The sequence below is a fragment of the Crocuta crocuta genome, unplaced genomic scaffold (assembly GCF_008692635.1).
Source record: "Crocuta crocuta isolate KB4526 unplaced genomic scaffold, BGI_CrCroc_1.0 scaffold271, whole genome shotgun sequence".
Lineage (NCBI taxonomy): Eukaryota > Metazoa > Chordata > Mammalia > Carnivora > Hyaenidae > Crocuta > Crocuta crocuta.
In genome coordinates, this window is record NW_027527824.1 from 1,754,462 (window position 1) to 1,778,389 (window position 23,928).

The 23,928-nt window shown below is 40.2% G+C and overlaps 1 protein-coding gene across 1 annotated transcript in view; it reads right to left on the minus strand.

Moving 5' to 3' along the window:
- Positions 1-295: 295 nt before the first annotated feature.
- The window catches only part of RNF169 (ring finger protein 169), a 101,192-nt gene continuing 77,559 nt past the window's right edge, over positions 296-23,928 (minus strand). Inside the window, exons 7-8 of the mRNA XM_077777718.1 lie at positions 6,987-7,086; positions 296-6,433 (exon numbers count right to left, since the gene is read on the minus strand). Of these exons, the coding sequence (XP_077633844.1) occupies positions 5,252-6,433; positions 6,987-7,086 (1,282 nt within the window). The 3' untranslated portion in view covers positions 296-5,251. The remainder of the gene's footprint in view (positions 6,434-6,986; positions 7,087-23,928) is intronic.

A 23,928-nucleotide genomic window follows, 5' to 3' on the forward strand; every position in this document is an offset into this window, starting at 1 on the left:
GGCTAAGGGCCAGACCCACTGACTGACAGCCCCTGCTGCGGGGGCAGGACCAACAAGGGAAAGTGCTGCTGCCCTCCAGAGCCAGGGCCCAAAAGCTTCTGTTGCGCTCTGATAACTTGATCTTTGAGGAGTGCATTGCCTGTTTTTACCGCTTATTAAACGAAGGGAAGGAAGATGAATACACCTGGCCTTAGCTCAGTGTTGTCCAACCAGTTGCTTTAAGACACCAGAAAAGGTAGAGAGGGAGCCTGCCACACTTATTAACAAGGCATTAAGAAAGCATTTACTCACAAAGCAAAGTGTGTAAATATTTTTCTTAGGAAGAATAAAAATACTGATAATACATAGAACAGTGTGCACATTCAGTCTTGGCACTTTATCTTCATCCAGTTTAACCGATCTCTAAACTGGTTGTGACCTCTGCTTATGTCTCATTTTCCTGTAGAACTATCTTCTTCAGAAAGCTACAGTGAGTAACAGTCACGTGTAAAGATGCATTTTCTGTATCATCTTTGGAGCAAAATCTATTCAGCAGCAGCAGCTTTCCCTAGAATCTCTCTGACTCCCCAAAAAATACCTGCTTTGTCACTAAGTCACAAGAATTTATAAGCAACTATGTTCACTTCTAAAAATCAGACCAAAGACCACTCTCTTGGTTGATGGGGGAAAGGCTGGCTGAGAAAGATTTAAGTCTCTAAGGAGTTCTTGATTTTTTTCAAAGAAAAATGAAAGGCCGGCTGGGTTTTAACCCTTGGTGGTTAAAATGATGACTATTCCAATCAAAATATATCATGTCCCAAGATTCCATATTCACATTAGTCACATTATGGGGTTTTCCCTATTTTGGTGTGTGTTCAGGGGACATAGGCATACTTTAATTCTAACTGAAAAATTTTGGAAGAAAAAAACCTATTAAAAAGCTTCCTAAATCATTTGGGTGTCCTCCTCATTAGCAAATTGTGTGTGTGTGTGTGTAACTTAAAAGGACTATTTAGATCCTAGGAAACTACAGTGTAAAATAAGGCAGAGGGCACTAGACCTCAAGGTCCTTATTTCACAGAAAAAAAAAAAAAAAGGGAAGCAGGTGGATGAGTTTGATCTGAATAATTTCCGTGCCCTTTCTAGCTATATAGCATTTTATGATTATAAACCAGCCTTCAATTTTTCTTTCCTTCCTCTCCTGTTGGCTTTCCATCTTGATGAAAAGCCAGGCAGGAAAAAGGAAAGGAATTCAAAGTCGCTGCCAGCTCTGGTGAGAGGTCTGGTTAGGAGAGAGGATAGGAGGTCAGTAGGGTGGGATGTCGGCCTCCTTTGACCATGTCAGTGATCCACACCCTGCCTCATTTCCTGGGGCTTATGTAAAAAGCAGCTTCTGAAGAGAAATTATTGTTCTGTATCACTGGAGGAGAAAATTCAATCTCCTCTGATAAAATTACTTAGAAATGGAAAGCAGTGTTGCAATCAAATTCAGAAATACTGATGGGGGTGTCTAAAATGTTCAAGGCAGCCTGCTAGGTCTGGACAGTATCTAAAATGGCCCCATCCAAGATCATCACTATGAAGAAGTGGCCTTTCACACGACCATGAACAAACTCTCCAGCCATATATACCTTCAAATACATCCCATTAGAGACTGAGCTTCTCAAGAGCAGGGACTGTCCTTTCCATCCTTGTATCTCCGTGACCCAGCACAGGGTTGGCACAAGTTCAAACGAAGCTCAGGAATGTCTGAATGGAACAAAAAGGATGAACAGCACAGCCTTCGGTCATCAGCATCACCAGTCAAGCACAGTGGCAGCTTCCCATCTTAGTCTGTCACTTTGTAATCAGACAGCAATTAATTAAGCAGCTTTAATCCTTAAAGGGCATTTTTTTTCTTTTAGAGAAAATGAGAAAAAACAAAAAACGAAGAAACAAAAATAGAAGGCATTCATCACCAGTTCTTCCTCCAGACAAAAATCTAAAAGTTAAATTAAAAAAAATAAATGAAGCCACTTACAAAGGGTTTTCCTGGGAAGCTTCAACCAAGGTGAATTAACCTTTAAAAAGACGCAATTCTATGAAAGGGGCCAAGGGCTGGATGCTTAATTGCCTGATTTGACACCATCCCAACAGGCCCAGATGACTTCTTCCAGCAGATACAATCAACGGGTCATGAGCATGTTCCCAAAGTGTCTCTCTCGCTCTATGGAAAAGGGCTGAGGGCCCCTTCCCAGGGCACTGCAGTTCTTGGACTTCCCATTAGAATGACCTTGATCCTTCAACCTCTCAGAACTTCCCCTTTAATAAAAAATACAGAATACATATATACAAGGAACAGAGTTAGTCGGGCATGGGAAATTTGTAGGGTGAATCAGATTCCAATGATTCACGAGAAATGTTTGTTTTGTGAAATAAGGATTTCTCTCATTCTAGCTCACAAACCCTCCCATCATTCTGTTTTCCTTTCTTGTCTTTCTCTTATCTGTCTCCAAATAATTCACTCTGACAACTCCATGTGCAAGCAAACAAGCAATAGGACACAGAATTCTTTCAGAAGGAAAAAGTGTTCAGGTTTTAGTTAAGTAAGGGAAGTATCTTAAAATACAGATAATACCTTAGTGGTTTTTCCTCCTCCAAAGCCGAGCAGATCAAAGGTGAAGCCCTGTTGCTCCTTAACCTAAACTGCTCTGCCTCTATGTGAAGGGCTAATGCTCAGATGGAAGTCTGGAAAGCAACAATTGTCCGTACCACTGCAGGCACAACAGGAGGTGCAAAGAGGAAAGTCAGTAAGCTGGATCCAGCATTTGGAAAGTTCACTTAACAGGAAGTAGCTTTTCACTCTGCACCTGAAACTAAAATTTGTTGCTACTGCTATGCAATTTCTTAAAATTAAAGTAGTACTTTGGGGGAAATATTTAAAATATATATCTTTTTCTAAAAATATTTATCTTTTTTCCAAAAACAAAAGTCAGTTCCAACCGAAAAGTGTTTCAAATTACTGGAGATATAGAAAAAGGTGGCAAGTGGAAAAATAAGTGTCTTTGCTTCTACCCACGAGACTAGCCTTCTAATAAATATTTACTCAGATCCAAAGGGAACTGTGTGAAATGGCAGGAACTGATAATTTCTCTAAGGGCATTTAGTAAGTCATCCTCTTCTTCCTCCACAGACCAGCACCAGCTCTTCTGTCTTGGGTATCAATCCTCCAGCAGCCTTTGGAGGCATATGTTGCTGGCAGGGCCTAGAACTGAAGTGGTGTGAATACAAAGTAATGAGATTGGTGCATGTTTTTTAAACGTACATCTGCATGTGTGCACACACACAGACACACAACACAGAACACATACATTCAAGTGAGTGACACGCCCACCAAAGTAGTCACTGAGGAGCCTCCACATATCTCCATGACGACTAGAATGCTAAGACATCTCTGGAACATCTCTCTGGGAACTGTTAGAAGAAAATGCCTGCTTTACGGCTGCACCTCATCTATGACTCCAAACCATCTTGACCTACCTTCTCTTCCAGAGGCTTCAATAGCCTCTGACTAGTTTCAGACTTAAAATTCTCCCTCCTATAACCACAAAAGATTAAAGATTTGTCCAGAGAAGAAGGGGCAAATCTCCTGGGAGGAATCAAAGGAAGGTGATCTAGTAAATCCCTAGTGATCAGTGAGTCACCGTTCTGGATCTTAGCTTCTGCCTCGCCTCAGGAAAGAGGAAGAGGTTGGAATAGATAACCGTTAAGTTCCCTCCCGATTCTAACATTGTAGGAGTCTATATTGCTAGACGTTTCTAGACTTCGAGGAGAGTTCCGGAAATGTTTTTGCCAACGGCAACATCATTAGAAAAACTATGCGGTATCTTGCTGGGGCCACTCGAGGAAGACAACACACACTGGGATATAGAAGCTATAAAACCTTTTAAAATGCCAGTCACATGACTTTATAGTAACAGCTCATACATGCACAGGGAACTCCAGCCCATCTGAGATTCCCTAAAATCATATCTTAATCCCTACTTTCAATGAGCCCACACGGGCAGAAGCACCAAGCACCACCAGGGATGCAAAAGACACATGGTGTCAGCTGCTAAGGAAAATAAACCCCAAAGGTCCATGGGACTGAATTTACCAGCTGCATCCAGCTAGATACCTTGTTTCCATAGTATGGAGTTTCAGCATTGCTCTTACCTGACTTCTGGGCAACTGTTTTGGATTTTAGATCAACATTGCAGATAACTCTTGGACATGTAGAATAGTAACGAAGCACAACTGTACTTTTAAGGAAGCTCAACTGGACTTTGTCTCACAGCGTGGACCTGTCCCCCAACCAGAAAAGAAAAGGGTAAACTGTGGCAGGGTGGGGGGATAACTGCATAATATTTGTTTGTACTTCTCGTCAATCTCAATGATCTGCCTATGAATTTTGCACAATCAGTATTTAAATGCCCAGCCAGCTCCCCTGCCATGCCCTTGGGCCACAATCCATTATGGCAACTTGTAAGTGTGGAAAATCTATGGGATTTCTCGTTGGGAGACCCAACAGTCAGTCTGGGCTGTGCCACTTAGTAAACAAGAGAATCTGAACATGTGCTCTGCAGCTCCATCATCTAAAATGGGGCTCACACCACTTGCAAGTTAGCACTCCTGGGAAGACCAAATTGAACAGTGACTGTGAAAGTGGTCTGTCAACTATACAGCATTAATCAAATGTTACTTTTTAAACAAGGAAGGTACATTAACTTGTAGAAGGGAAAAACTCAACCAATTTCAGTAGGTCCATCTACTTGTGGCATGGGTAAGGAGAAGGGGGATGATAATCATTTTAGAATCTGACAAAAAACAATGCGGATCCACTCTATGACAAAGATGGAAGTAATGTTTATCTGCAAGGCTGATTTAAAATAACACCCTGTTGAAAGAAGTCAGGAGGTCTGTCAGTTTAAGAAGGTATCCCCCTCTTTCCTCTACCATTTCTAACTCGGGCCGCTGTGCTCCTGAATCTCATTCCAAGCGGGTGCTGCCCGATTTGGCCCAGGAGCCCTGAGGGGCAGGTCACTTCGGGGTGAGGAGTGCTTCTGGCCTCGGTCGCAAGGAGACAGCGACACAGCTCCCTTGGCCATAGACTACAAAGGCTCCGGACCTCCTAGAACCGTATCAGACAGTGTTTTGCCATTGAAAGAAACCCAAAGTGAGAACACTCAGCTCTTCAGGATAAACGATCAAGCCCAAAGACCTCTTAAAAATAGGTAACACTGTTCATTAAGTACTACTTGGCCCCGGCCACGTTGCTGGACCGTAAGAGATACTGATCCACGGTTCCTTTTCGCCGACTCACAGTCCGCCTCTCGTTGTCAAACATGCGCTGCAGCTGCAGAGCCAGCTGCCGGTCCTCTTCCTCCTGCTGCAGCTTCTGCTCCATCTCCCGCAGTACGGGCTCTGCTGGGGCCAGGACCACCTCCACACCGCTCTGTCGCAGTTTCTTAAGGGAGCCATTTTGTTCCAAGTGCTTGGTCTTACAGTGTCTTTTCCGGCCCCGACGCAAGGAAGGAAGTGGCTCCTCACCTCGGCTGTCTGCCAGCACACCATTAGGCAGATCAAAATGATTTGCTGTCTTCAGCTGCTTCTTTGTTTTGAGGACCCCACCCAGAACACTATTTTTGGGTAGCGCTGAATTAACTGCCGAGATTTTCATGGTTGCGCTTATACAGGTTTTGTCTAATTTGGCATCTGGGGTTGGCTCCGGCCCTTCACTGTGCTCTCTCTCCAAAGTACCACTGGCTCCCACTCTGAGTTCTGAAGAACAGCAGGTTTCCGACGGGATCTCAGCGCTCCTTTTACTATCGCTGCCCTGTTCCGCTTTTGTTTGGCTAACGGAGGGGAAATAATCCAGGTCAGTGGGGGTGGGTCCTGCACACTCAGAGAGTACTTGCCCACTGGCCAGTCTTGTATTTAAAGCCTGAGGTGACTTCTCCTTGCTAGGATGGGTAACTTCAGAGACTATTGAGTCTTCCCCTGTTTCTGGAGCCAGGGAGGTGAGGGTGGCTTTCGAAAGGGTCTTTTTGATCTGCCGCTCCTGAAAGATCTGTTCCCACTTTTTGAGGATCCTTGGACTAGCCTCATAAGAAGTCTGTTTCTGCAGACTTCTGGTTAGGTTGCGGGGTGTTGATTTGATGATGAGGGGACTTAGCACTCGGCCATCAGGGAGTCTCTTGGGAGGAGTACATGGTGAGCAGACAATGGGCTTGAAATGGTTGAGTTCTTCGGAGATGCTGTCATTGCTCTCAGGACTGATGGAGCGCTCTGGCTTATGCAGGGAAGCCAAGGAAGAGAGGGAGCTGAATGGTAGACGCTTCTCGACAGTTAAGTCAGGGGCTGACAGACAGCGGTTGTTTTGAGTGGACAAGAGGACACCAATGATGGGGTTGGAGGTCGGGGTCATGGTTGTGACCTAAAAGAGGTGAAAAAGATTATACATACAAACATATATTTTTTTTCTTCATAACTCTTTCATGATGGTAGAAGGATAGTGGGGGAAGGGTTAAAAAAGGGATAAAAGGTGATGTGAGCCTACGAAATGGGGAAAATCCCTAACCTAGAATATACACCGTTTGCAGAAATTCATACACAGTTGCAACAATAAAATTGAAAACCTATAGGAGAAAAAAACCTCATCTAGAACTTTTTAAAAAGTTCTACTGGCCCACATTCTACCCTTCTGGCTCCTAATTCAACTTAAACTCTTCCTTTACATCTATTTGCAAACTTCTCCAACATAATTAGTATACCCAAGACCCATTCTGCTTCTGCTCGTCTGGAACAGTTTCTGGGGCATCTGGCTGGCTCCAGAGCATGTGACTCTTGATCTCAGGGTCATGAGTTTAAGCCCCACATTGGACACGGAGCCTGCTTAAATAGCATGTGCAATAGTTTCTGTCAGGGCCATATGCAGGGAGCTACAGGATGGGAGTAGAGAGCTCCAGAGGCCTGTGTCTGAGATGTACCTTGGTTTTGCTGGTTGGGGCTGCTCTGAGTCTGCTCTTCGCTCTGTCCTGAGCTGTGTCATTGCAGCTCTGACTCCGTTCCACCTTGGAATTTAGGTTCCTAAATAAATAAAGACAAATAGTCAAAAGTAGCCCATATGCTAACGAAGGAAAAAGAATGACAATCTCTTCTGTGCTCTCATAGCCACCCACCAAGAAAGACAGTTCCTTTGGGAAGCTACAGATAGGAAATGAATTGATTTATTAACAAAAAACATTCTAAGAACAAATCCTGTCAAAAGAGAAAGAGCTATCCATAGAGGACATTCAGTATAAGCCTTTGTTTCCACACTAAACCCTGCTTAAATGATGAAAGATCAATGGCTGTTCTGCTCGTGCTTAGTGAGATGTAGGGATACTTCACCTTCTTCAAGAGGCTTCGCGCACTTCAGATAAAGTGTTAAAATCACCTTTACAACAAATTTTTTTCCTCTTATTAGGCCCAAACCCAAGCAATCTAAGTGAGCCAAAAAATAAATACTTTAAGTACTTACAGAATACATATCAGTGCACTCAGTTTTTATGTAGGGAGTCAAAACTAAATGTAGTCTCTTCCTTAATTCTCTACATTTGAGCTTCCAAAGTTAAATCCTGGCTATTTAAGAGATTTCAAGAACACACAGTTTTTTTGTCTTACGCATGCAACATTATGACTTTACAACCCAATCCAAAACCTTCAGTACCTGTATTATAACATGAATCTTATTGTGTAAGGATTATATGCAGGTGACTGTCACCTACCCACTGACAAGGGGGGACTGTAAGTGGGAGTTTTTTATTATCTTATTACTAACCTTTGTTTCCTGATCTCAAATTTGTTGTTTTTTTTAAATTTTTTATTTATTTCTGAGACACAGCTTGAGCAGGGGAGGATCAGAGAGAGAGAGGGAGACACAGAATCTGAAACAGGCTTCAGGCTCTGAGCTAGCTGTCAGCACAGAGCCCGACGTGGGGCTCGAACCCACGAACCGTGAGATCATGACCGACGTCGGATGCTTAACTGACTGAGCCACCCAGGCATCCCTCCGGATCTCCAATTTGTGCCTAATACATGTCCAGTGAGAATAATGCCTTTCCAAATGTGCACAGCTGTTATTTTCCCTGTGCTACAACTCCATTCAATAAGCAATTATCATACTTACTATATGCCAGTCACTGAGGAGCACATGTGGGCACTGGGAATACTAAGAAGAATGAGACACAGTCTCATGTGTCGTGAAGACACAGGGTCTTCCAGGAATCAGAGTCCAGTGGGGCAGGCAAATAAATCATACAATACAGTGAAGTGACACCGAAAAAAGTATGCCTCAGACACAGAATGGCATAAAAGAGGGAGTTATTAATGACCTGGATGGAGTGAGGACAGGGTTGGAAAGCTTCCCTGTGGCACATGTAGTTTGAAGGATAAATAAGAATTTGCTAGCAGTCAAGGTGGACACATAGCCATGCCAGATGATCGCAGGCAGAAATTATTTCCTCGAATGATTCTATTTAGCTTTGGAATGAAATACATCATCCTAGCTACTCTTTTGTGCAAAAGATTTACTTTTTAAGTTTCACTGTGGCAGGATTAACTCAGAAAACTTACAAAGGAGGTAATAGGGTGCATTCCCACAGTGCCTTTCCTCTCCCTATGTCCCTAGCGAAGGCTTGTCCTACCTACAATAATTATTTTTTTAATTTATTTATTTTTGAAAGAGAGAGCACAAGCTGACCAAAGGCAGCGAGAGAGGGAGAGAGAGAATCCCAAGCAGGCTCCACACTGTCAGTGCAGAGTCCAACATGAGGCTTGAACCCACAAACAGAGATTGCAACCTGAGCCAAAATCCAGAGTCGGCTGCTCAAAGGACTGAACCATCCAGGTGCCACGACCCACAATGGCATCTATTCCAGCATTTCTGTGCTATTCCTCCCTTTCAAAACCCTCAAATCCTATGCCTCATGGCCACACCACCTTGCTATAGGGTTCCAGTCTGCTGAACAATTTATGCTACAGTATTAACCGGAGAGAGAGGTAGCCAACCTGCATCACATGTCTACACTTTACCACGAAAATTCAACACTGAACCTAAACAAATAATGTGAGTTGTACCATCTAGTGTGAAATGTATTTTGGAACAGGTAGGAAACTTAGACATCACCCTATAAAGGCAGCTGCTTAGAAATCAGCTTGTCTTATATTTTACCCGGCACTGTACTGAAATTCACTTGCATTCCATTCCCAGAACTCACACAAACCGTCAGTGGTGTAAGCCACCCAGAAGTAAACTGGATGACACATTAAAATGCTGGAGTGAACAACATATACTCTGGGTCAGGAGGAATGAACATAGGGTTAAAAGAGAAGGCGTTATTATTTCTTTTTTTTTTTATTATTTTTTATTTTTTAATATTTTTNGTTATTATTTCAAATACATGACTTGTTTGGCATCATTCCACTGGAGAAATAGTAGACACTTAGAGAAAAAGATGTACTGCTCAACATAAGAAAGAGCTTTGTAACTTTCAATAGAGCATTTCACTGATAGCTGCTTTGGGAGATACTGAGCTCCATATCAATAGAGGTACTCAAACTGAGTCTGGACCTGTATTTGAAGGTCCAAATACTCCATTAAGAATTTGCTTAATGTAATTTAAACAGTTTTTTTAATGTTTGTTTATTTTTGAGACAGAGAGACAGCACGAGCAGGGGAGGGACAGAGAGAAAGAGAGACAAAAAATCTGAAAGGGGCTCCAGGCTCTGAGCTGTCGGCACAGAACCTGATGCAGGGCTTGAACCCACAAACTGTGAGATCATGAACTGAGCCAAAGTCAGACACTTAACCCACTGAGCCACCCAAGGGCCCCAATATAATGTTTAAAAACACGCTATGAATCCATATTGTCAGCAGTAGCAGAGTCAAATTTAAAGGCATGGGCTACATGCCCAAATTATCAGATATACAAATGACAGCTACCTATTGCTGGGGGAACCTCTTCATATGTCCCCTAAATTCCATTTTGGTGAAAGAAAAGGCCCAAGGAGGAAACCCATACTTGCCGTCCTCAAGCACAACAAGGATACCCAAAGTAGTTTCTATCTAAAATCTTTTTTGCTAAACCTCTGGAGTGCCTGGGTGGCTCAGACGCCTGAGTGTCCAACTCTGCCTCAGGTCATGATCAGGTCATGAGTTTGAGCCCCGCATCAGGGGCTCTGTGCTGACAGCTCAGAGCCTGGAGCCTACTTCATTCTGTTTCTCCCTCTCTCTCTGCCCCTCCCCTGCTTATGCTCTCTGTCTCAAAAACAAACATTAAAAAAAAATTTTTTTTTAAATTTTTATCTTTTTGGTAAACCTCAGTATACCTGAAACTGTCACTGTCTGTCTCTTCCATTCCCTTGGTCAGCTGACTTTACTAAGCACCAACTCAGTGCAAGGCATGAAAGACAGATTGATGGAAGATAATCTTGGCTCATAGGCACATCCAGTCACTGAAGTCCATGCTACCATATCACAAAAAGTGCTATAAGAGCAGTAATTATACAGTTAAACTCTGGGTCCAAACTGGGGTCCAATTTCATTCTTTAGTATATTGATATCTAATTGTTGTCCCAGCGCCATATGTGAAAAGACTATTCTTTTTCCCCATAGAATAGCCTTGGTACCTTTTTTGAAAATCAACTGACCATAGATATATGGGTTTATTTCTGGACTCCCAGTACCATTCCACTGATTGATATATCTACTTCTGCTTCAATACCTTACTCTTTTGATTACTGTAGCTTTGGCATAAATTTTGAAACCAGGAAGTGTGAGTCCTCTACCCTTGATCTTTTTCAAGACTGTGAATATGTGAGATTCCAATATGTGAATTTTACTATCAGCATGTTCATTTCTGGAAAAAAAAAAAAAAAGGAGACTATTTTTTTTTTCAAAAAAAATTTTTTTTTAAAATTTATTTCTAGGAGAGAGAGAGACAGCGTGAGCAGGGGAGGGTCAGAGAGAGAGGGCGTCACAGACTCTGAAACAGGCTCCAGGCTGGCAATCAGCACAGAGCCCGATGCGGGGCTCGAACCCACAAACTGCGAGATCATGACCTAAGCGAAAGTCGGACGCTTAACCGACTAAGCCACCCAGGTGCCCTGAGACTGTAATTTTAATAGGTATTACAATGAATCTAAAAACCAAGTTGGGGGATATTGCCACCTTAGCAATTTTAAGTCTTCTAAGCCATGAACATAGAAGGTCTTTCCCTTCATTTAAGTCGTCTTCTACTATTTCAGCGTTTTGTAGTTTTCAGCATATAAGTCTTACATTTCTTGGTGAAATTGATTCAGAGCTATCCTATTCTTTTTTATGGTACTGTAAATGGAATTGCCTTCCTAATTATATTTTCACAATGTTCACTGGCAACGTATAGAAATGCAACTGATATTTATGTGGTGATTTTGTATCCTGCAACTTTGCTAAATGTATTGGCTTTAGTATTTTTTTTAATAATTCTAATATTTTTAGGATTTCTTATGAGTAATATCATGTCATCTGTGAAATGAGATAGTTCTTTTTCCTTTGCAATCTGGATGCTTTCCCCCCCAGCTTTATGAGATATAATTTTATGAGATGTAATTGATAGTATACATGTAAAGTATACAATATATTGATCTGATACATTTATATATTGTGAAATGACTACCACAGTAGGGTTAACTCATACATCACCTCACACAATTACCATTTCTTTTTTGTGGTGAGATCATTTAACTTCCAAGTATATAATACAGTATTATTAACTACAATCACCATGCTGTACATGAGATGCCCAGAACTTATAGTTGGAGGTTTATATCCTTTGACCAACATCTCACCATTTACTCCAGTCCCTGGCAATCATGTTTCTACCCTCTTCTTCTAGGAGTTTGGATTTTTTAAAGATTCCACAAATAAATGAGAACTGAGGACCGAATGGAGTGGGGGGAGGAAAGGGGGGTGATGGGCATGGAGGAGGGCACTTGTGGGGATGAGCACGGGGTGTTATATGGAAACCAACTTGACAATAAACATTAAAAAAATAAGTGTCATCATACAGTGCGTGTCTTTCTGACTTACTTCACTTACCATAATGTCCTCAAGGCCCATTCATGTTGCTACAAATGGCAGATTTCCTTGTTTCTCATAACTGAACAAAATTCCACTGTGTGTATACACACACCACATATTTCAAATTCATTCACGAATAGACACTCTGTCTCCACATCTTAGCTAGTGTGAATAATGTTACAATTAATATGGGTGTTTCATTCTTCTGCACGTTGCTGTCCAGTTCTCCCAGCACCATCTGTTAAGGAGGCTGTCTTTTTTCCATTAGATACTCTTTCCTGTTTTGTCAAAGATGAGTTGGCCATACATTTGTGGGTCCAATTCTGAGTTCTCTATTCTATTCCATTGGTCTGTGTGTCTCTTTTTGTGCCAATACCATACTGTCTTGATGATGACAGCTTTGTAGTAGAGGCTGGAGTCTGGGATGGTGATGCCTCCCGTTTTGGTCATCTTCTTCAGTATTACTTTGGCTATTCGGGATCTTTTGTGGTTCCATACAAATTTTAGGATTGTTTGTTCTAGCTTTGAGAAGAATGCTGGTGCAGTTTTGATTAGGATTGCATTGATTTGTAGATTGCTTTGTGTAGTAATGACATTTTAACAATATTTATTCTACTGATCCATGAGCATGGAATGTTTTTCCATTTCTTTGTGTCTTCTTCAATTTCTTTCATAAGTTTTCTGTAGTTTTCACCATACAGATCTCCTATATCTTTGGTTAGGTTTATTCCTAGGTATTTTGTTTTTTTGTGCAATTGTGAATGGGATCAGTTTCTTGATTTCTCTTTCTGTTGCTCCATTATCGGTGTATAAAAATGCAACTGTACATTGATTTCTGTACGTTGATTTTGTACCCTGTGACTTTGATGAATTCATGGATCAGGTCTAGTAGGCTTCTGGTGGAGTCTGTCGAGTTTTCTATGTAGAGTATCATGTCATCTGCAAAAAGTGAAAGTTTGACTACTTCTTTGCCAATTCTGATTCCTTTTATTTACTTTTGTTGTCTGATTGCTGATGCTAGGACTTCTGGCACTATGTTAAACAACAGTGGTGAGAGTGGACATCCCTGTCGTGTTCCTGATCTCAGAGGAAAAGCTCTCAATTTTTCCCCATCGAGGATGATGTTAGCTCAGGGCTTCTCATAGATGGCTTTTATCATGTTTAAGTAAGTTCCTTTTATCCCGACTTTCTCAAGGGTCTTTATTAAGAAGCGATGCTGTATTTTGTCAAATGCCTTTTCTGCATCTATCGACAGGATCATACGGTTTTTATCTTTTCTTTTGTTAAATGTGATGTATCACATTGATTGATTTGCAAATACTGAACAAGTCCTGTAACCCAGGAATGAATCCCACTTGGTGATGGTGGATAATTCTTTTTATGTGCTGTTGAATTTGATTTGCAAGCATCTTGTTGAGGATTTTTGCATCTGTATTCATCAAGGATATTGGCTTATCGTTCTTTTTTTTTGCTGGGTCTCTGTCTGGCTTGAGAAAGTGATGCTGGCTTCATAGAATGAGTCCAGAAATTTTCCTTCCATTTCTATTTTTTTCATACCTTGAGAAGAATGGGTATTAACTCTTCATAGAATGAAGCCAGAAGTCTTCCTTCCATTTCTATTTTTTGGAATAGCTTGAGAAGAATGGGTAGTAACCCTGATTTAAATGTCTGGTAGAATTCCCCAGGGAAGCCATCTGGCCCATGGCTCGTATTTGTTGGAAGATTTTTGATAACTGATTCAATTTCTTCACTAGTTATGGGTCTGTTCAGATTTTCTNCGTTCTTTTTTTTTGCTGGGTCTCTGTCTGGCTTGAGAAAGTGATGCTGGCTTCATAGAATGAGTCCAGAAATTTTCCTTCCATTTCTATTTTTTTCATACCTTGAGAAGAATGGGTATTAACTCTTCATAGAATGAAGCCAGAAGTCTTCCTTCCATTTCTATTTTTTGGAATAGCTTGAGAAGAATGGGTAGTAACCCTGATTTAAATGTCTGGTAGAATTCCCCAGGGAAGCCATCTGGCCCATGGCTCGTATTTGTTGGAAGATTTTTGATAACTGATTCAATTTCTTCACTAGTTATGGGTCTGTTCAGATTTTCTATCTCTTCCCATGTGAATTTTGGTAGTGTGTGTGTGTTTAGGAATGTGTCCATTTCTTCTAAGTTGTCCAGTTTCTTAGCATATAATTGTTCATAGTATTCCCTGATAATTGCTTGTATTTCTGAGGGATTGGTTGTAATAAATCCATTTTCATTCGTGATTTGTCTGTTTTGGTGCTTTCTCATTTCTTTTTGAGAATCCTGGCTAGAGGTTTATCAATTTTGTTTATTTTTTCAAAAACACCAACTCTTGGTTTCATTGATCTGCTCAACTGTTTTTTGGATTCTATATTTTTTATTTCTGCCCTGATTTTTATTATTTCTCTTCTACTGGGTTTGGGGTGCTCTTGTTGCTCTCCTTGTAGTTCCTTTAGGTGCGCTGTTAGATTTTGTACTTGTGCTTTTTCTAGTTTCTTGAAATAGGCCTGGGGTCCAATGTACTTTCCTCTTAGGACTGCCTTTGCCGCATCCCATAGAGTTTGGATTGTTGAATTTTCATTTTCATTTGTTTCCATATATTTTTAAATTTCTTCTCTAATTGCCTGATTGGCCCATTCATTCTTTAGTAGGGTGTTCTTTAACCTCCATATTTTTGGAGGTTTTCCAGACTTCTTCCTGTGATTGATTTCAAGTTTCACAGCATTGTGATCTGCAAGTGTACATGGTATGATCTCAATTCTTTTATATTTATTGAGGGCTGCTTTATGACCCAGTATGTGATCTATCTTAGAGAATGTGCCATGTGTACTGGAGAAGAAAGTGAATTCCATAGCCTCAGGATGTAGAGTTCTAAATATATCTGTTAAATGCATCTGGTCCAGTGTGTCGTTCAGGTCCATTGTTTCTTTAGTGATTTTCTGTTTAGTTGATCTATCCATTGCTGTAAGTGAAGTATTAAAGTCCCCTGCTATTAGCACATTCTTGTCCATAAGACTGTTTCTGTTTGTGATTGTTTTATGTATTTGGGTGCTCCCATATTCAGTGCATAGACATTTAAAATTGTTAGCTCTTCCTGATGGACAGACCCTGTAATTATTATATAATGCCCTTATTCATCTCTTGTTACTGCCTTTAAAGTCCAGTTTATCCGATATAAATATGGCTACTCCAGCTTTCTTTTGACTTCCAGTAGCATGATAGATATTTCTCCATTCCCTTACTTTCAATCTGAAGCTGTCGTCAGGTCTAAAATGAGTCTCTCATAGACAGCAAATAGATGGGTTTGGTTTTGTTTTGTTTTATCCATTCTGCTACCTTGTCTTTTGATTGGAGCATTTAGTCCATTTACATTCAGTGTTATTATTGAAAAATATGGGCTTAAGCGTTGGGCTCTGTACTAACAGCTCAGAACCTGGAGCCTGTTTCAGAATCTGTCTCTATCTCTCTGTCTGTCTCTGCCCCTACCCCACTTGTGCTCTGTGTCTTTCTCAAAAATAAATAAACATTAAAAAATTTTAAAAAAAAAAGAAAAAAGAAAAATATGGGTTTAGAGTCATTGTGTTGTTTGTAGGATTCATGCTTGTGGTGGTGTCTCTGGTACTTTGTGTTCCTTGCAACATTTCCCTCATAGAGTCCCCCTTAGGATTTCTTGTAGGCCTGGTTTAGTGGTGATGAATTCTTCCAATTTTTGTTTATTTGGAAAGAATTTTCTCTCTCTTTCTATTCTGAATGACAGGCTTGCTGGATAGAGGATTCTTAGCTGCATATTTTTTCTGTTCATCACATTGAAGATTTCCTGCCATTCCTTTCTGGCCTGCCAAGTTTCAATAGATAGGTCTGTAACTACTCTGATAGGTCTCCCTTTGTAGGTTAGGGCCCTTTTATCCCTCGCTGCTTTCAGAATTCTCTCTTTGTCCTTATATTTTGCCAGTTTCACTATGATATGTCGTGCAGATCAATTCAAGTTACATCTGAGGGGAGTTCTCTGTGCCTCTTGGATTTCAATGTCTGTTTCCTTCCCCAGATTGGGGAAATTCTCAACTATAATTTGTTCAAGTATTCCTTCGGCGTCTTTCCCTCTCTCTTCCTCTTCTGGAATTCCTATGATACAGACATTGTTCTGTTTGTATCAATCAGCTCTTGAACTCTCCTTTCGTGCTCCTGGATCAGTTTATGTCTCTTTTTATTGGCTTCCTCTTTTTCTATAACTGTGTCTTCTAATTCACCTGTTCTCCTCTCTGCTTCTTCAATCCATGCATTGGACACCACCGTTTTATTATACATCTCATTTATAGCATTTTTAAATTCATCACAACTATTTTTAAGCTCCATAGTCTTTGTAGCAATAGCTTCTCTGATGTCTTCCATGCCTTTTTCAAGCCCAGCAATTAATTTTATGACTACTGTTCTAAATTCTTGGTCAGTTATGTTGCTTATATGTTTTGAGCAGCTTTTTAGCTGTCATTTCTTCCTGGAATTTCTTTAGAAGAGAGTTCTTCCGTTTCGTCATTTTGGCTAGCTTTCTGTCTCGTTAGTTTTAAAAGCTTGTTATGTGCTCTGCACCTGCAAATACTGCTATATTAAAGAAGGCTCATTGACTGTCCAAGGCGTGTCCATTCAGGAAGTATTCTTTGAATGGTGTCTCTTGGTCTCTCTTGTTGAGACTTTGGTTATTTTATTTCCCTACTCATAGTGGTATTTTGGACTCTCCACCATGTGTACTTTGGCTTGTTTCTTGAGGTAGCCCTATGAGGTTGTCTTCTTAGTGGACTCTGTCTCTTCCTCCCAGACTCCTGTGGTTCAATGTCCTATGGCTTCAGACCTTCTCTGTTTGAGAGATGGGGGCTAGCGAAATGTATGGAGCTCCCTACTTCACCATCTTGCCTCTCTCTGCCCCATTTTGGTTTAAAGTCTATATTGTGTGACATAGAATAACTAATCTGTCTTTCGGTTTTCATTTGCATGGAGCATCTTTTCCATCCCTTCAATTTGAGCCTATATGTCCTTAAAACTGAAGTGTGTCTCTTATATGCAGTATATAACTGGGTCTTGTATCCACCCAGCCTCTCTATACCTTTTTTTTCTTTAATTTTCATTTTTTTAAGAGAGAGCATGAGTAGGGGAGGGGCAGAGAGAGAGGGAGGGACAAAATCTTAAGCAGGGTCCATGCCCAGTGCAGAGCCTGACACATGGAGCTCAGTCTCAAAACCATGAGATTATGACCTGAGCCAAAATGAAGAGTTGGATGCTTCACTGACTGAGCCACCCAGGTGCCCCTCTATGACTTTTGATTGGAGAATTTAATCCATTTGCATTTAGAGTGATTACTGATAGGTAAGGAGTGGTTAATGCCATCGTAGTCATTGTTTCTAGTTGTTTTCTACTTCCCTTGATCCTTTCTTCCTCTCTTTCAGCATTCCTTTGTGAATTAATGATTTGCCATAGTACTATTGCTTTGCTTCCCTTCCCTTTTTTCCCCATTTTATACTATTTTATAAACTAGTGTTACTAGTAACACTAGTTTATAAAACTAGCAACACTCTATTTTATACTAGTAACACTTTAACTTCCATCACATACAAAAGATTTACCCCTTTACTTTTTTGATGTCACAAGACACTTGATATGTATTCATTAACAATTTATTTTATAGTTATTTTTAATACTCTTGTCCTTAACCTTTATACTAGAGTTAAGTGGTTAATGCACCACCATGTTACTGTATTAGAGGATTCTAATATGACTATACATTTAGCTTTACCAGTATGTTGTATAGTTTTATATTTTTCATGTTACTAATTAGCATTATTTTGTTTCAGTCTGGAGAGTTCCTTCCAGCATCTTTGTAAGGCTGATCTAGTCGTGATAAACTCCTTCAGCTTTTATTTGTCTGGGAAACTCTTTATCTCTCCTTCATTCCTGAAAGGCAACTTTATTGGACAGAGTATTCTTGGTTGGCAGGTTTTTTCTTTCAACCTTTTGAATATATTACCCCATTCCCCTGGTCTGTAAGGTTTCTGCTGACAATTCCACTGATAACACATGGGGGTTCCCTTATAAGTTACAAGCCTCTTTTCTCTCAGTGCTTTTAAGATTCTCTTAGATTTTTGACAGCTTTATTATTCTACGCTCTTACTTCTTTAAATAACCTTTCTGCTCCCTTCTCCCTATCCTACCCTTCTCCTTCTGAGACTCCAATTGTTTGCAGATTACTTCTTTTGGTGGTATCCCTCAGGTCATACTGGCTTTCTTCACTGTTTCCCATTCTCCTTTCTTCTGCTTAATCCATACTGCTGTTAATGGTTTCCACTGCATTTTTTCATTTCATTTACTGTATTCTTCGGCTACAGAATTTCTGTTTGGTTCTTCCTTTTGATTTCTCTTTATTAAACTTCTCTTTCTTTCTTTTTTTTTTACTGTATTGTCTTGATTTAGTTGAATTGTCTGTGTTTTGTTGTAGCTCATTGAGCTTCCTGAAAACAGCTATTTTGAACTCTTTATTAGGTATATCACAGATCTTCATGTCTTTGGGATCCATTACTGGAAAATTATTATGATCTTTTGATGGTGTCATATTTCCTTGATTTTTCATGTTCCTTGAAGTTTTGCATTGCTGCCTTCACATTTGAAGTAGCAGTCGCTTCCTCTAGTCTTCATTAACTGCCTTTGGGAAAGACATACTTTCCATCTACCTTGGTAGGGATTCTGAGGCTTTCTCAAATCTTCTATGGACATAGTTGCTTTTTGCTCTCTCTTGTGGCAGAATTCTTAAGCTTGTATGCCTTCTCTTGATCCTGCAACACACCAGGCCATACACTGACAGCCTCCCTTTTGCTTTTCCAAGGGTGGCACTAAAGCTGAAGTTTGTGGTCTCTCGCTTGCCCACAGAGTCTGGCTGGCTTTCTACAATTGCTCACTAGTCAGGGGTAGAAATGTGCGAAGTGGGTCACAGGGTGGAGGTGTGAATGAAGTGTGTTTAGTGCTGGGAATACCTGTGAGTCAGGTGGGAGGATCCACAGATGCAGATCTAGTTATTTGAGATTTTTCTTCATTTTAAATGTAGACCATTAGAATTATAAATTTCTCTCTAAGCACTGCTTTTACTGCATCCCAAAAGTTTTAGTATGTTGGGTTTCATTTTCATTCCTCTCAAGGTATGTTTTAATTTCTCTTGTGATTTCTTTTTTAAAATTTTTTAATGTTTATTTTGAGAGAGACAGAGCATGAGTGTGGGAGGGGCAGGGAGGGAGACACAGAATCAGAAGCAGGCTCCAGGCTTCAAGCTGTCAGCCCAGAGCCCAATCTAGGGCTTGAACTCACAAACCATGAAATCATGACCAAACACAAGCACTTAACCGACTGAGCCACACAGGCACTCCTCTTATGATTTATTTTTTGACCCATTGGCTTTTTAAAAAATGTACTGTCTAATGTCTACATATTTGTGAATTTTCCTTTTTTTCTTCTGTTATTGACTTACAGCTTCATTCTATTGTGGTCAAAAAAGATACTTTGTATTATTCCAATCTTTTAAAATTTATTGAGACTTGTTTCATGGTGTAACATATGGTCTATGCTGGAGAATGTTCCATGTGCACTATAGTAGAATGTGTGCTCTGCTGTTGTGGGGTAAAATGCTTTATATATAATAAGTCTATTTGGTATACAATATAGTGTAAGTCTTCTATCCTTGTTTACATTTCATCTATATTATATCCATTATTGAAACTGGGTGCTAAAGTCTCCAACTATTATCATTAAAGGGTTTACTATTCCCTTCAATTCTGTCAGTTTTTGCTTCATATATTTTATGCATCCACTATTAGGTGTATATGTGTTTACACTTAATTTTTTTTTTTAAGTAATCTCTACACCCAAAATGGAGCTCAAACTCATGACCCCAAGATCAAGTGTCACATGCTCTACTGACCTGAGCCAGCCAGGTGCCCCACACAATGGTTATATCCTCTTAATAGATTAACATTTTTATCATTATACAATGCCTGTCTTGTCTCTTGTAATAATTTTTGTCCTTAAGTCTATATTGTCTTATATCAGTTTAGCTACTCCAGTTCTTTTTCAGTCACTGTTTGCATAGAATATCTTTTTCTATCCTTTCACTTTCAACCTGTTTTTGTCTTTGTATCTAAAATGAGTCTCAGCCTATATTTGGATCTTATTTCTTAAAAATCCATTCTACCAATCTCTGTCTTCTATTTGGAGAGTTTTAATTCATTTATATATATTGAATGTAATTACTGATAAGGAAGGATTTATTTCTGCCATTTTTCTATTTGTTTTCTATATACTCTATACCTTTTTTGTTCCTCAATTCTCTACTAATGCCTTCTTTTGTGTTAGATATTTCCTAGTATATAATTTTGATTCTCCTCTTATTCCTTTACTAAATATGTTTTAGTTATTTCTTAGTGGTTGCTCTGTAGATTGCAATAAACAATTTATAACAATCTATTTCAAAATTAATACCAACTCAGTTTCAATGGCACAAAAAGCTTTTTTTGTTCCTATATAACTCTATTCTCACCCTTTTACATTGTTACCGTTACATGAAGAGCTACAAAAATAATTGTAAAAATATCTTATAAGCTATAAACATATCACATAGTATTTGCTTAAAATAAGGCTTCAAAATACTGGCTGAGGGGTGCATGGATGGCTCAGTCAGTTAAGTGTCCGACTTGACTTTGGCTCAGGTGACAATCTCACGGTTCATGGAATCAAGCCCCCCTTTGGGCTCTGTGCTGACAACATGGAGCCTGCTTTTTTTCTCTCTCTCTCTTTCTCTCTCTGTCTCAAAATAAATAAATAAACTTAAAAAAATTACTGGCTGAGAATAGTTAAGACCAGTGAACTTGATAATATTCTTAGGACTGAAAGAACTCAAACAACATCTTCATTAAAAAATAAGTGAAGTAACTACTCTTATTACTTCGTGTACATCCATTTCTGTACCCCTAAACCCTAACACATAGTGTATATATTTAATAAATTTCTTATTAGGAATGTAATATCTATGCTATTTTAAGGCACTATGCTATTTTAAGCAGACTGTATCTCATTTAATCCACACAGAAATCCTATGAGATAAGCATCATCATCCTCATTTTACAGTCAAAGAACTGAGGGAGGTGAGCTTCCAAGGTCACACAGCTGAAACCAAGGTTTAAACCTCTATCTCTATGATTCTAAGGCTTGTGTTCTTTCTACCACAGCATATTGATCTTACATTCTACTCTACTGTGGCATAGAACAGGCCTAGCACATCTAGAGAAGCTCTTTCTTCCAAACACATAATGAAGTCATAAACAAGAGAAAGCAGCATTGTCTAAAAGGCAACTGGCTTAAAATTTCCATTGCCAAGAGACCAGATGGTTTCTGGGATGTAGAGTTAGGCTAAAAATACCCACAACCACAATGAGTCTGACTTACAAACAAAGAAAAGGAGGGGCAGCCAGTATAAACATGCAGCTGGAAAACTAGAAGATTTAATGCTTATAAAATACTGCTCAAAGGGTTTTCAAATGGTAATACATGATATAAAACATTAGATAGCTCATACTCTCAACTGTTCAATCACCACTCTCACATATCCAAACCCTAATTGTTTTTAATTAAACTCTCAGGTCTGGCAGAGCTAGCTGAGTTCCACCAACAAGCTAAAGGCTGGAGAGGAGCCTTCTTCCAGCCCCTGACCTGGGTGTACGAGCTCTCCCAACCACCACCACATATACACATACTTGAATGATCTCAGAAACTTCCTTAGGTCCAGTTGTGGCTGCTGTGTACCTAGAGATGGGTGAGATTTTGTTATAATCTTTTCCTTGTATATTTATGATCTGGGTTATCTGCCTTGTGTACAGTAGTATTTATGTGTACAGTTTGTTTTTAATTCACATAGTTATTTAGCCATTACCACAACAAATTTTAGAACATTTTTATCACCTCATATAGAAACCTTATGCCCTTTAGCTATCACCCCTAAGCTCTCACTTCTCCTCGAACCCTAAGCAACCACTGATCTATTTTCTGTCTCTACCTGTTTGCCTATTCTGGACACACACCAGTATTCATTTGGTGACAGATGGAGGAACACAGCTTTAATGGCTGTATTCTATTTTTTTAATGTTTTTTTATTTACTTCTGAGAGAGAGAAAGAGAGAGAGAGCATGAGCATGAGCAGGAGAGGGTCAGAGAGACAGGGAGACACAGAATCTGAAACAGGCTCCAGGCTCTGAGCTAGCTGTCAGCATAGAGCCCGACACCGGGCTCGAACCCCCAAACTGTGAGATCATGACCTGAGCCGAAGTCAGACACTTAACCAACTGAGCCACCCAGCTGCCCCTAATGGCTGTATTCTAAAGGGACTAGTATCATGCAAAAGGATTTCAGTACCCTCAAAAGAAGGAAAACTGGGCAAGTTCTTACTTACCTCTGTAGCAACCCTGTATCTTTTCAGAGCAAGGTGGGGTATAAATTAAACAAAAAAAGGAAGGTGGTTTTCCCTTGCAAAGGTAGATCATTTCAAGACAAATTTCCAAGTGCAGAGCCTTTGGTCACAGGGTTCCTTCACTAGTTTGATAGAAAGCGCATAGGTCTGGAATAGAGAGAGACCTGAGTTCTAGTCCCATCTTTGTCACTCTAATCTGGTAAGAAGCTGCTGGGCGAGTTACTTAACCTCTTTGAACTGCATTTTCCTTAGCTGTAAAATGAGAATAGTATTATAAATCTTGTAGGATTAATGTGAGAACTAAATGAAATGAGGTGCACAAAGTACTCAATGTGACAGGAAGCACCAGAAAAAAGCTACTTCCCCTTATGCTACCACTCATCATCCCACCCTTTGAAAACTACCCAGGTCCTGATGTGGCAGAGAAATTACTGGCACCTATAAAACCTGCTACTCTCCTTATGTTCCACATCACTTCTCCTTAAGCTGTCTTCCCTTTGCAACCATATTCCACTACTTTTAACATAATTTGTCCTCTTAATAGCCAGTTCATCTGTTTGATTTGTTTCAATTCCTTTAACACACACACACACACACACACACACACACACACACACACACACACACACAATGTGCCCCCAGAACATCATCAAGTCTTGTGCTTTCTTTTAACTCATTACCTCATCTTTTCTCTCATAGTCTCCTCTCCCTCATGGTTACCGTTTAACTATTCCCCCCATACAACTTGCTAAGTCTAATCCTTAGATTTTTACAGAGCTTTCTAATTCCCCTCACTTCTTTCTTTTCATGCCATGGCCTCATTTTCTCCACTCTTTAAAAGTCTGCTTTCAGCCACTTCTAGAGGCTTTAGTTTTAGAGGTGGAAAGAATCTTAAGAAATCAGCCAGAAGGGGGACCTGGGTGGCTCAGTCGGTTGAGCGTCCGGCTTCAGCTTAGGTCATGATCTCACGGTTCGTAGGATCAAGCCCTGCATCAGGCTCTTGGCTGTCAGCATGGAACCCACTTCAGATCCTCTGTCCCCCTTTCTCTCTGGCTCTCCCCTGCTTGTGCTCTCGCTCTCTCAGAAATAAACAAACATTAAAAAAAAAAACAAACACAAAATCAACCAGTAAAAGACCCTGCCCAGCAAGCACATAGGGCATAACAACCTGCCTTTTGCATAGATGAGACAGAAGGAGGTCCCTGGGTTTGCTCAAGCTCACACTGCTACTTCCCTACCATCTCCCTAGACTATCCTCCCCATCCCCACCTCTCTGGCTGTGCCTCCTTTCATCAATTCTGTAGGTATTTCTCCAATATCATA